This window comes from Podarcis vaucheri, assembly GCF_965113315.1.
Source record: "Podarcis vaucheri genome assembly, chromosome: 3".
In the NCBI taxonomy this organism is placed as follows: Eukaryota; Metazoa; Chordata; class Lepidosauria; order Squamata; family Lacertidae; genus Podarcis; species Podarcis vaucheri.
Window position 1 is genome coordinate 124,934,576 of NC_138761.1, and position 14,495 is coordinate 124,949,070.

Below are 14,495 nucleotides of genomic sequence, written 5' to 3' on the forward strand. Positions count from 1 at the left end.
GCCATGAAGTCTGCAGAGATGGGAGAGAATCCATATCACGACGGACGCGTTCCTTTAGGAAAGCCTTGCAGCGAGTCTCCCTCAATGCGGCTCCGCACTTCCGACAGACTCCACCCAGAGGCTACGGGGACAGGGAGTCTCCTCGCCCCCGCTTTACCGCTCCGTGCATAATCAAAACATCGCTTCATCCAGCCTTTTAGCCAACGTGCCCCACCCTCAATGCCGGGGTTTGAAAAGCCATTCGAGCCGCTGGGGAATCCTGCTCCGCGTTGGCCGTTGCTAATATTTAATGTCTGCCCGGGCGAAGGGTTCATACATCTCCCCGCCCCAGGAAAGCGTGCGATCTGGCAACTCAGGTAACCCGGATTATCGAATCATAAGCGTTTGGAAGGGACTCCCAAGGGTCATTTAGTCCAACCCTCTGCAATGCTTAGTTACTCTTAACCTGATGGAAGTAGTCTCCAAATCAGAAGTAAGCTCTACTGAGAAACAATTAGGTTCGCTATAAAGTAAAACAAGTTAAAAGACGTGGTGAAGTTTGCTCAGGGGTGTTCCAGGGTTGCTTGTTCCAGAGTTGGACTTGAATGGCCTCTAATCCGCATTTCACCTCTGAGGGTGGGGGTGGGAGGGGCTGCCATGAGGTCGCAAAAGCTGCAGTCCCTAAGTATGTGACTTGGGAGGGCCTCCCTTCGTTAGCAACAGGGTTTTCTGCTGAGGATTTGACTGCAGAACATCGCAGGGCGCGACGGAATCCCAAACTCCGCTTTCGTGGAGGGGATTCGGCGTTGCCACCCTTTGCGCTTAGTGCTCTCTAAAGCTGGGACTGCCGCCGCCGCCGCCGCCTCCCTCCGCCTGCCTTAATGGAAATAAGAGTTACGAATGATTTTTTAATGTCTCGTTGGATTTTTAGCCTGTTAATGTAGCGCATCCCTCTCATTATTACTTTATTGATTGCTCATTGACCAGCCCCCTTCAAATCGTATTAACCACCCTCTGCCACTTTAGATTAGGAATTGCTTCTCCCTCCCCCCGTTTTCTTCATTTTTGTCTTTCTTTTCTTTTCCTTTTTTTTGCAAAAAGCACCTTTCATTATAGCCTCACCAGCACCCCAGCAACGGAGATCCGGATTGGCAGCTTAATGTTGGCTCTAATGGGGCAGCTCAGAGACAAGGGGCCACGGTCCCTGCCTATTGCATTAATAGCTCAAAGGGGGCTAATACAGAAAATTAGCCTTAAACGAGCTCTGGAGATCTCCAAATGAAAGAGCCATTTATCACGCTGGCTACCTCCACTCCACTCGTTTGCTCTCTCTACTGGGAACAACTCATTTCCTCTTAACTAAATTACCTCAGAAATGTCAAGGAAGCCCAGATCGCAAACATAACGAGAGGGGAGGGAGGGAGGGAGACAGTGTACAGCTCACAACATATTGTGTTTCTGCGACGGAGTCAAGCGCCTCAGCCAGGAAACAGCGAGGTCGGGGGGAGAGAGAGGAGTATAGACAACCCATCTGTTTACTTCAGTTCGAGATGAGTAGATGGAGAAGGAAGGAAGGACGAAATAAAAATAAACAATTAAAAGACGACACGCGAGGAAGACAGAACTTGACTATGAAAAGTAGTCCTAGATTAAATTAACAATTCGACCCAACGCACTTTTACTACAAAGTAAGCTCCTACTAAACTCAGTGGGATTCGCGCTCTAGTAAGTTTGCTTAAGGCTGAAGTCCCTATGGAAGCGAGGATGTCTACTACTTCCTACTGAATTGAGCCGGGCAAACGGGGTTAGGATTGCAAATTAAATTCACGGGGCCTTCAGCAGAACCAGCCATCGGACTCTGAAGTAGGTAACACAACAGAGGCTTCACAGCACACGCAGGTCAGGTTTGGTTTTTGTTGCTACCGCTGCTACTGCTTCAAAAGAAACTAGACAGGCACCAGGCAGAGAGTTTCGCACCCAGATCCGAAAACAGGTTTATTGGGTATTTAGGACTGATTCATTCGTTCAAATACATTGCTTGATTATTCACGCCACGCTTTCTGCATTGCAGGGAAGTTTTTAGTGTGTGTTGTATTGAGCTTTTACTGTTTGTTGTTGGGAACTACCCAGAGTGGCTGAGGCAGCCCGGTCAGATGGGCGGCATAGAAATAATAAATTATTATTATTGCAGCTGCACGTGTGAACTGTCTGAATTGAAACGGAACTGCGTGTTTGCGGGAGAGATGCGCCATTTGTCTGCAGGGGCTTCTCCCACCAGGCCTCCCAGCAGTTCAGAATCAAGCACGCACATGCGAACCTCCTCTCTCAGCCACCCAGTTCCAGTGGAGCTTGCCACCAGCCGGATGTGTGCAAGATGGAGATATGAACTGAATTTTATTCTGGTTGGTACCAAGGTTTTAAACAGACGACTAGAGGGAATGAAGAGGGTTACCGCGTAGTCTTTCCTCTCCTCCCTCTCACGCTAAGGAAAAAAAAAGGGGGGGAGTGTCACACACTGGGACCAGCGTGGCAATAAAAGATGACAGATATCGCCATTACTTTCATAGGCCTCAAAGATCGTAAGACATGGGCGCTAAGGGATGAGCTGAATGTGTTAATAATTTATCTCCATATCGCATCTCCTTTGTCACTGGGATATTTTTGCCTAGAAAAATGGGCACCGCTCTGTGTGAAATAGGAAGCGTCACTCCACTTTTCTATCCGTTCACACGTAGCAGAAAGGGTTGCAGCTGCAACGATCCCTTTGGCATTAGGTTCCAGCCAGAAGAAAGAGAGCGGCCGCCTTCTCCCTGCCACAGATCCTGCAACTATCTGCGCAAACACCTCGCGGCCCCTGCAGCTTCCCTCTTCCCAGGATCTGCTTAAGGACAGGCAGCCACAGATGCCCCTAGGCCTCGTTGTTTTGCTACTAGAAACCTGTCCAGCCATATTTCTCGGAAGGGATTTCAGACAAGGCTCACTGGAAGGAAAACATTGAATTCCCAAGACTTTTGAATTGTGTGTGCAGAAGGTGTGGGGAGTCGTCCACACATCTGATTTTAAAAACAGGACGTTCTTCTAAGAGTAGTGAATGCGATTCTGGGCAGTGATTCTAACGCAGTTACTTTGGCTTCCAATGGAACAGATACCCCACTCCTTTATACAGTTGTACCTCTGGTTAAGAACTTAATTCGTTCTGGAAGTCTGTTCTTAACCTGAAACTGTTCTTAACCTGAAGCACCACTTTAGCTAATGGGGCCTCCTGCTGCAGCTGCGCCGCCAGAGCAGGATTTCGGTTCTCATCCTGAACCAAAGTTCTTAACCAGAGGTGATATTTCTGGGTTAGCGGAGTCTGCATACTATACAATTGGCATCTATGCTTGCAATCCTATATAACTTACCTGAGAGTAAGCCCCATTGAACTCAAGAAGCTCACTTCTCAGTAGAGGTGACAAGGAAGGCAATATAACCAAAAATACTTAAGATCGTGCTACGAGTATTCAACTTGAATAAAATATATGGGGCGGGCAGGTAAGCCCCGCCCTGCATAATCGATCACATGACGCGGTGCACCACACCATTTGAAAAGCAATGCCAATCAACTTGGGGGGCAGGGGGCAAATACTCCTTGACCTCTAGGAGTTGGCTCCGATGTAGAGAGATTTGTTAGACAATATTATGCAGCACACACACACACACACACACACCGGGGCAGGAGGGAAGGACTCCTTAGGACTAAGTTCGACTGGACTGACTTCGCTAGCAAAAGGCGACAGTAGCCGGGGTTGTCAACGTGGTGTCCGCGGATGCCGCCGGACTCCAATTCGCAGCGGTACAAGTCATAAATGATGATGATCATCTCTAGACATTGGCCATGCTGGCTGGGGCCGATGCGAAAGGGAATCCAACAACATTTGGAGGATATATATAGTCTCATCCTCATCCCTCAACCTCAATCACATTTACTTAGTTGTTTCATTGGCTTCGGTTGTTTAGCGCCGCGGCCTTAAATTGATTGGCTTGCTCATTATCGAAATTTATACGACGCCGTTCTATAAAATATGCAGTTACTTCCCTCCCGAGAAAGTTATTAATAAGTACGCTGACTTCGGAAGAGACTTGTGCTATAAGACTGGGCTGTAACGGTGCAACCCAGGAGAGATCCTGCTGCCATTCAAAGCAATGGAAGAGCGCACAGGCTGAAGGGGGCAAGTACCCTGGCAAGTACCCTGCTCCCGCAAGCAATGTGCGCCAAGGCTGAGGCCACGTTTTCGAAGCTGGGCTATCAGTTAACGAAGAGGACCTGAGAAAAAGCAACGCGCTTATGAGCTCCATGGTGGCAGACCAATCTACGTGCAATCTACCTTTCCTGCCAGTCAGCTGAAGAGGGCTGCCTGCTCTGCTCCTAAGTGCCACCTGAAATCATGAGCAGAACTGTGCCCTTCCTTTTCGCTTCATTCCAGTTTAGGATTTCCCATAAAGGCAGCAGTAATTCTATGGACGTTTACTCGGGAGCAGGTCCCGCCCGCATCTGTGGGGCCGAGTTCTATGTCACCTGCACTAAAACCAGTAGGAACCCGTCCCATCGGGATTTTGACTTACTGGGGAGCAGGGGTGCCAACTTGAATAAAATATTGTGGGGGCCCAGCTAAGCCTCGCCCCACATAATCGATCATATAATGCGCACACCATTTGAATGGGAATGCCCATCAACTTTGTGGGGCCCCGGCGCCCTCAAATATTTTATTGTGGGGACCGAAGCCCCTAAGAGTTGGCTCCTATGCTGGGGAGCTGCGCCCCCACGCAGCCTTGCATCATGATGAAAGCAGCAGAAATTACAGGGCCCGGAGCTCTTCTCTCCGCCGCTAATCCACCTCTACCTTGGAGCCACACAGATTTGATTTTAAGGAAACAAATCACGTCCTTTCCATTCAGCTTTCTTCAGTGGGATACCACGTTCAGCACATGTAAATACTTCCTCCTAAACTTAGTTCCTTAAGCCGCCTTTCCCTTGATTATAGAAGCAGATTTTGGGACGGGAGCCTTGAGTTTCAGAGGAACTCTCAAAATCGGGGTCTAAGACAGCTTTCTGTTTCCTTTCCGCTCAGAGCTGGGGGAGCTTTGTTAGGGAGCCCGGGCAACTGGGGCTGCCATTTAGGACGCCGAAGAGCCCGTGCTACCACGCCCATCCTGCGCAGTTCAGAACTGGATCTAGCAATAGTAATTCCGGAGAGCATTAAATCTAGTACCCCTCTCTTCGTTGAGTAGGGTCTGCTCAATGTCTATTGCCTTATCGCCGTAATCGTCCCACGTTTTCAAGAGTCTGTCAGGGAAATTCAAACGGGGGGCGGGGGAAGCTGGGGAAAGGGTGAAGCAGCTGCAATACGCCCAAAATGAGTTATTGTAATTACATTTAATTAGTTTAATTAGTTAATTATTTTGCTTACAGCTGTACAAGAGATTGCAAACATTTGTTAATATCACATTCCCTCTAACAGTATGGGGCGAAGCTACACTTACACTAAATCATGTATGCATGTGTAGATTTGTTTTTTAATTGAGCATGTGCGATTCGTAACCCTCCCCATCCCATGTTTTCCCGAAGGACAGGCGTGCGTGTGTGTTTGTGCGTGTGTGTGTGTGTGTGTGTGTCCACAGGCTGGGAAAACCCCTTGCAACCAAGCTCTTGCCACACCCGTGCACGTTTACTCAGGAGTTGTCCGCTGGGTTCAATGAGACTTACTCCCAAGTGAATGTGCATAAGGCTCAGCCTAAAAATCAAGGCTGTCATTGGGCAAGCAGCATGGAGGCAATATAAACAAGGGGCCCGAATCGCAACCGCCAAGGATCATGGGAAATTTGTTATTTAGCCAGAGCCATTGTTCTACGCAAAACGAGAATTGACGTGGGGGGTGGAAGCTATGAAATGATTTGCGGCCGCTTCACAACTGGACTTTCCCTTTCTGAGTGGAGGAGGGGAGATACATTCCAGAATTAGGAAACCTTTCATTCCCACACCAAGGGAAGTAACCTCACTTAGATGCAAGATCCGTTCATTCCGCTTTTACATCACAATCCTCAAAACGTTTGCCTACAAAATGGTTCCATGAAATTTCAGAGATACAGCCAATCAACAGTCAGGTCTTATGAATGCTTACCGGGACGGAAGTTTCGAAGGCTACAATGGGGCTCACTCCCAACTTAATGTGCACAGAGCTTGAGGCTAGGATTCTTCGTAGACATACTGGAGAACAAGCCCCATTGCGCAATTAAACTGGTTGCTTCCCAGGCACATTCCTAGGCTCATGACGTGTTCTTAGGATCACAGCTGTGGTTCCCAGGAAGCAAATTTCATTGATTACAAGTGTGGTCTACATGATCAGTCGGGAGTTTTGCTTCCTCTACCCTCCCTCCTTATAAAAATCTGCCTTTATTAATCCCTCCCTTCTCTTTGTTTCTACTGACGTATTCTTGTCTCTTCCACGTGAAACGTGCAATTCAATCCTATCCACGTTTACTCGGGAGTAAGCCCCAGTGGAATAAGTACTTCCAAGTAGGTAGAAAAAGGATATTCATTACTTGGAAGGACTATCGATTGTCCCCAAACTGTGAAACAAATGCCACACATACGCGCGCGTACACACAGTATTGAAATGTTTTCCATACCTTTTTTGATGACAGACTGGTCCAACAAGTTCATGCCGCTGTTATTGGCATCTTCTACTGACTATGAATACAAAAAAGAAGGGGAGGGGGTATCACTATTCAAATTGACTGGCCGGCAGAGTACAACGTACACGTAGGTAGAAACATATGCACTCACGCGCGCGCACGACATCACGTCAGCCCAGGATCTGGAATTCCTGTTATTACCATTTATATTAATTCACTAGGGAAAGAGAGGCGTTCCTTATTAAATCGACAGGGCAATGAAGCGCTCCCAGATTAGAGGATCTAATAGAAAAGGTTGCAAAACACCTGGGCTTCTTTTTCTTCTTTATTGCTTAAAAAAAAAGAGCTAAATAATACACCGACTTTATTCCTTTAAGCTTTAAAAATTCCTTTATTTGCCCTAGTTAGACAATAAGACCATTTGAAATAGGGCACATTCACGATATAATAATTCTGTGCGTGTTTGCTTGGAATTTAGGAATACACACTCTCTTAGCCAAGTCGACGATCTCGAAACAACCCGATCTTACTTATGTTTACTTATAAGTAAATGTTATTGAACCCAATCGGGCTTACTTCCGAGTAAGCGTGCTTTAGGTTGCCAGTTTAAGTAAAGGATGAGCGCCATCAGTAAAGCACATAGTAAGTTTAATTTAAAGCCCACGCTGTCAATATCTTCGCTTTCAATATCTTCTCTTGGAACAACTTCCTTACCTGTGCAGGGGGAGAAGGGCAACTCGCATTTATTTCCATATATGGGGGGGGGAGGAAACGAAGATGGGGCGGGGAACAACAATTTACTGATACTCTGATAAGCGATTAAAATACAGTAGATTGTCTACCGAAGCCAAAAAAATTTATGGCCCTCTAGCCTCCTCCTTCCCGCTATGATCTAGGAGCCACACCTGTAATCATGGCACGTCTGTCTTCAACTAAAAAAACAATCTTTTGGCCCAGGAGCGAGCATGGTTGGACACGGAGGAGGTACTTCAGAAGGCTCTTGTATTGCGTGGCTGCATGATCCGATTAGGTCTCAAAGGGGAGAAAAGCTTGGGTTTTGCTTACTGCTTGCTCGGAAGCCTGGTTTTCTGGAATAAGAGTGCCAAATCCGTGTTTGGACCATACCTCATTAGGGCAATAGGTGGTAGCGGTGTGCCGCATGGTTAAAGTCCCTTCATGAGAAAAAGTCCCCGGACGTAGAAAACTAGCGCAGCGGGGAGACGACTAGCTTGGAATCCTTCTCCACTGCACAGATTTATCTGCGGGAATTGCTCTTCAGGATAGGAACACCGCCACCCCACCCCCCGGCAGCCTGAAGTGGTACGGTCCAAGACACGACCAGGCCTCCGACTTTGTCCTCTGTATTATGAAAGATGGGCCTCAGTTTAATGGGATTTCCTTCCCAGTTAGCATGCATGGAGGTGCAGCCTTTATTCCCCCACCCCACTGAAGATAATTTCACCTGTTGCCCAACCCTAGTAAGTCTTAGTAAGTGGAAATATTGTCATAATCTTCCAAGAAGCAGAGGAGTTCCTCCTCATCACAGCTACCGCGATGCGCGCCCACAAGTCAGTCCATGGGAGAAAGGGAGTCCTATAACGCGTTTCAAACTCCTTATGAAGGAAGAGGATTCCTCCCCTCCTTCACCGTTACTCAGATGAACAAAAACCATTAGGTTTCCAAGACAAATGAAAGAAAATAAATTTGCATCAGTTCATATAAAACTGGGATGAGGTTGCCTCCGTGCATTCTCTCCCTCCCACTTCACAGAGCCTGGGTTTAAATGCCGGTGTTTCCCCCAAAGTTTTACCAGCGTACTGCCTTGGTCTACTCGGATGTATGACCTATTGAATTCAGCGGCGCTGATGCTGCCTAACTCGATGATTTCACTTGCTCTCCCAATGAGGACCATGTTGAGTCTAGGCTAGGGTGTCTAGAGCGAACAGACCCCAGGGCACTCTATCCCTAAGCAACAGTGACCGACCTAACAAACAAACATTTCCCACTCTTCTGCTGAGGATGGCCTCAGCGAAGGATTTCATTCAAGGGCTTCTGCGTAACTGGGTCAAGCGGTCTCTTGCCAGCCACTCTGACTCTAGTGCTAAGCGCGTTTACTTGGAATTAGGGTCCTCGCGAATGGTCATGGCACTGAGAGCTTGCCAGAGAAGCGTCCGCTAGCCCTCAGCTTCAAAAGTAGCCGCAGGGCAGAGCACTAGACAAAAGGAGAGGGAGGGTCCTGCTTCTTCCTTTCGCCCCCTTTCCAAGCGGCAAGCCTACGCACGCTTACTCGGGCATAAATCTCGCTTTGTGTTCAGTGTCTTTACTTCAAAGTAAAACGCGTCAAGGATGGCTCTGTAAAAGAGCGAGCGGCTGGACCGCGTCTCTCACCTTACAGACGCAACCAGAGGGAATAAATACCTGCCGGGGCATTTTCTCCGTCCTTATTGGGGACAAGGAAAGGGTGTCACAAGCCCCTAATCCCTAAACAAAAAATAATTAGCTTGGAACGGTTCTTCCCCACCTGAACAACCCCGGCTGGACGTCTAAGAACACCCGCCCGCCCGCCCCCCCCCGCCCCCCCAAAAAAGTGGCCGTGCTTGAGTTTCGCTGGGAAGCTCGCGAGCAGAACATTGGAGGCAGCGCCCACCCCCCCCCCCTGGTGCTCCTCCGCAGCTCTTGCAAGGGATGGGGATTCTAATCCTCTTTCGCTCAGGTAAAGGGGCGGGCTTGGCGTTGATCCGGATTAAGTGCCCCCGAAGGGCGTGCCTGTGCTCTAGGGGCGCAGTTCCTGGGAGGCGCGGTGGGTGGCGGCGGTGGGGATGGCGGTGGCGGGGCTTCTCCTGGAAACCTGTTCCTCGCACCCTCCGCTGCTCGCCTCCTCATCAGCAGCGCGCCTGAGCTGTTGTAGTTAATGAGAAGAGTCTTGTCTGATTTTCGATCTAATTACGGCCGCCTGCTGGGTTTTTGTACAGGATATTCGCGCAGCATGCTGGCAGTTAATAGTCACAGAGAGGATCGTAAAGATTTAATTAGGACTGCATGCGGAAACACGCACACGCACACTCACACACAACTCAGACTTTTAATTACTAGACTTCTTTAGTTAAAAGTGATACCAGGGGTTACTTTGCATGGGTGCAAAGTTAACTTTGGATCCCCAGCGCCTCTCAGAAGAGACGGTGGGGGTGGAATTCAGTCTTGGACATTCTCCGCTATAAAGTGCACACATTTATTTATTTATTTATTTTAAATAAAAAAGCTAACACTTTCCAATCGCCGCCTGACATATCGAGAGCAATAAATGGAGGTGGTGGGAGGGAAGAAAAGCCTAGTAGTGCAGGTCTCACTTCAGTTCGAAAGGGATTTACGGGGAACGAATGCGCATTGATTTCAGGGAGACCGTGATCTGCCTTTAATACGTGCCTCGGAAGTCAGTCCCGTCCATTAACAATGGGACCGGTTTCCGTGTAACTCTGCCTGCGTGCACTTACTTAACTGGAAAAGTCCCACTAAACTCAAGGGGCTGGCTTCTGCGCACAGATGCGTAAGAAGGATACAGGGCTGCCTTCAGGATTGCTGCGAGGAAGAGTAGTTTTGAATCTTAAACCCTGAAGCAAATCTAATATAGAAACCAGTTAAGCCGAAGCAATCTTATTGAAAAGGCTTCAGAGCCACCAATTCCAAGCGAAGCACCCCTGTTCTGATTAACACGACTTTGTAAGCAATTCTGGTTGATTTCAGTTTGATTTACGATAGCAGCGTTTAAACTGCATAAATCCGAATACTTTGGATTCCCAGGACTGTGAGTTTGCTCGCCTGCGAACACCTGAACTGATGTGCTTAATGAGAGAACAATAAGGTATTTCCAGAAAACATTACATCAAATATTAACCCGTAATATATTGCTGGGGATGAAAAATAAAGCGCTGCAATATATCATACTTGGTATCACGAATACTCGAGTTTCAATTAAAGATAGGGAGCAACTGCAGGCATATGAATGGCATATAGCCGTGAATATATCATAACTATTTCTTCATCGATCTCTCTGTCTAATCTTAATTTATTAAGCACATTAAGAAGAAACAAATTTCTTATCATCCACCTGATACCTTAGTTACATTGCAGTAAACATTAATTGCACATGTACACAGAACGTACCAAATGAAAGTATCCTCCCTCTGATAATAGATAATGACTGCTAATAATTCATAAAGTATTCCTGAGGAAATAGTTTCTCAATGGTGCTATTTATCAAGGAAATGCATCACCAAGGAAACGAAGAATCAAAATTTCGTAGACGTATCTATCTAGCTCTAGTAGATTCCATTAATTCAAATAAGCCAGATATCAATTTCATGTAGACTCGCACGCTAAGATGTGCAACCTTTCCAAACATGCGATTAAGAATATACGTTGCAGAACATTCTTCACTTATTCCATAACATTCACATCTAATAGGATTGATTACTTAAGAGGAAATGGATTTATTGAGCACTCTTGCACGCCCTTTAACAATATATACACCTACGATCCAGCTACAATTAAGCAGAACTTCTGCTGATTCCAGTGGGATTGATGCAAATATGTACTCTCACCCCTCGCACTGAAGTCAAAGGGACTTAAAACTGCCTAACTGTGCCAGGATTTGGAAGAACGCCCACGCAGTTTGATGGATCCCCCAACTCCCTAAATAAATCTTTGCAGTAGACAAAGGTTACCAGCATCCACTCACTATTCAGCTACCCTGGCACCCCTGCCTTCAGTCACTGGTCCCTAGATCCTAAACACTTCCCCTTGGAAGTCAAGCCCTACTGATTTCAGCAGAACTTCCCAGAATATATGAGCAGGCTGAACTTTTAAGGACAGTCTGGAAATCTTCCCATATAGTTAGTCATTCGTTATGACGGAAGTGGCACGCTCCCTCCCTTTACTAGAGAGGTGTTCATGTAAAAGTTGTGGACTGCATCAATTGCCCGCCCACATGCTCTACCCTTTGCGTGGCACCTCTCTTGAGGACCATTTACTTGCTTCAGAGCAAACACCCATAGAATCGGGCCGCACGTGACCAAGTGCAGAATTTAACGCTCCCAAGGACAGCAACATGTTTACAGCACTGCAACAGAAAACTCTCCAGTTACAAGAAACGCTTCATTCTGTCCATGAACAATGGATTACACATGGCTTCGGTTTGTATTTCTATAATTATATATTTTCTCCCTAATTTCTTTCTGTCTCTACTTGCCTTGTTTCCCCCCTGTTACAGCCAACCGCATTTCTGTCCAGACAGCTTAAGAAATTGGGAGGCGGGGACGCAGGCACCGTTTCCCCTCTGCATAACCCTTTTCTTGTTATTCGAGAAACTGAATAAAACCGATGCGTGTGATTTTTTTGTAAACTTCTGGATTTGTGTACAAGGTAAACTGGATTATTCTTACAAAGTTTAGAATGAATTCTATGGTGTATCCCCCATCCCAAATAAGAGTCAGTTATAATGGAAGGAGACTGGACAATTCCTCCCTCTCTCTCCCTTAGAAGCAAATGCATTTCAAATAACACAAAGTTCCTCCCCACCAGGGTCGCTTGCTTCTGTTCCACCTGCCTTTTTCTGTCTCCCAAAAACTGCACATTACTCACAAGAGTCATAACTCAGAATAGCTGTTGCCTCTTAGGCGGTTTCAAGGGAGCTGGTTCCTAGCCGAGAATAGGTTTGCTTTGGAACAAAACAATCCGCACATCTAGCACATTTTCTTCAGCTAAAACCTGGGACTGATGCTCTGCATTTTTCCTTTGTTTTCACATAGCTGAGCGATTTGCCCCGAGTTCCCATTCCTTTGCATTCGAATTCAGAGGAGCCATTTTCAAATAAATGTTTGGCCCCTATCACCACCCGATTTTCAAAGCTGAATACAGATCACGCCATGACATTTCACCATTCAGCCCAGATCCTCTAATTCGCTCTCCATTGGTCACTGGACACAAACTCATACATTCTGCCCCCTCAGTGACCGTATTTGGAGGGAGAGTCGCTTAAGTGAAAAGCGCAGGATCGGGCCTGCCAAGTCCCTCTCCTCCTCCGGATCGTTTGCGTCATGCACATAAACGCTTGATGCGCGCGGAATCTGACGCCCCCTCTGCCTTAGTTCCTAAAGGCTGGCAATAAACGCAAACCGCCCAAAATAATCAGATGCGTTTTAACCCTCTCTGCTCCATCATGCTTTCGTGCAACTGGGGAGTTCCTAACGAAACACCCAACGGATTTCGTTCAATCTATATACCAACAATTACGGTACTTCGTTCTGGAGCAATTTCTGTACTGTCATTATTTACTATAATGGAAAATCGTTGATTAGAGTTAAGTTCTCTTGGAATAAATTCAGAAATCACGTAGGTTCAGGACAGAGATAACTCTGCGTTCAGAGGATCTGTCTTCAGTGCACAATAAAATAAATGCACTAGCAGAAACGATGACATCTGCAGAAAAGAACGCCCACCCGCCGAAAGAGAATGTAGCCCCCCAAATAACTAATCCTATAGGCCACTGCCACCTCTTTTCAAGACACTGTGCGAGGCTTTTGTCTTAAACAAAAAAGTAGCCCTTGATCGTTTGACTGTCGAACTGGAGGAGAAAAGAAATTTAGCGCGTCATCCAGTTCTCTGAAACACAGGTTTAGTATTTTATTTTAGTATTTAGTATTATTAATAAAATAAAAAAAAATCTAGAGCAGTGCATTGTGTGCGTGGATTTATTTCCAACTTTCTGTCTAGCACATGTCTCTGAAATTTTCTTCAACTTTTGCAAAGAGGAGGGCGGGGTGCGTATCCTGGGAACTCACATGACTTCCATCGAAGTTCTTGGGGCTCCCCCAGCTGCCCCCCTTGCTGTCTACACGGAAATAAATTCCATTGATTTCGGTGGGACTTTCATCCCAGAGAAGTCTGCCTCTCGCTGACCCTGGCTGTCTGGCAGCTTGGGGCTGCAACCTTCAGCTGATCATTGATGGCTGCAACTCACAACTCATTGACTTCCAAGCAAAGCTGAGGGAAGTTGCAAGACAGAGTTTGTTTCAAGTCCTTTGAAGCAGCCGGGAACGTATTACCAGAGATAGGAAGGAGTGGAATAAACTCTGGGTGTGTTCCGTCTTCCAGAAAACAAAAGCCCCAGAGATTGCTAAACATGCAAGCCTCCTGGGGTTGGGGGGGGGGCGCACTATTCCAAAACAGACCTTGAGTAGAGGTCGATCACACTCGCAAGGATCCTGGGAAAGGTTCTATAGCACAGCAAAACCTCCAGCGCTGGAAGGCATCCGCGCCCGCCCCCCGCCCGCGACCCCCGCATGTGTGCGTGGAGCTGGATGCTCCTTCCCGAGCGCATTACCTGGACGTCCTCCATCCCCGGGTGCCCGATGCCGTGGAGAGAAAGCGCGTCGCCCATGCCGGAGTCCAGGCCGTGGTGAGCCGAGTGGAGCAGGACGTCTGGCCGCCTGACCGAGTGGTAGTCCCGCCTGGGGTCCAGTCCCGAGAGCTGAGGCAGCGAAGCCCGCGGCTGGGGCAGCAGCGAGCCGGTCTCCGAGCCCACCTCCTGCCTCTGTCTCTGCCCCCAAGGGTGCTGCTGGGGCTGGTGCAGAGGGTTCAGGGAGTAGGGGTCATTGACATGGGAGTAAGGGTCCTGGCTCTGGTGATAGGGAAGCGGCTGGTAGGGCGGCGGGAAGTAGGGCGGCTGGAAGTCCGAGGACGGGGTGTGAGACAGCGGAGGGGCGCTCGAGTAGGGTCCCTGCGAGACCGAGCCCAGCTGGGACAGCCGAGAGCTGTGACTGGGCACGCCATCGTGGCGGTCCTGGAAG

At 47.8% G+C, this 14,495-nt stretch overlaps 1 protein-coding gene across 9 annotated transcripts in view; it reads right to left on the reverse strand.

Moving 5' to 3' along the window:
- The window catches only part of TFAP2B (transcription factor AP-2 beta), a 65,719-nt gene that overhangs the window by 45,174 nt on the left and 6,050 nt on the right, over positions 1 to 14,495 (reverse strand). For all 9 annotated transcript variants that reach the window (XM_082216424.1, XM_082216422.1, XM_082216421.1 and 6 more), the window contains 2 exons: positions 14,030 to 14,488; positions 6,646 to 6,706 (listed from right to left, as the gene is read on the reverse strand). In XM_082216424.1, the coding sequence (XP_082072550.1) occupies positions 6,646 to 6,706; positions 14,030 to 14,488 (520 nt within the window). The remainder of the gene's footprint in view (positions 1 to 6,645; positions 6,707 to 14,029; positions 14,489 to 14,495) is intronic.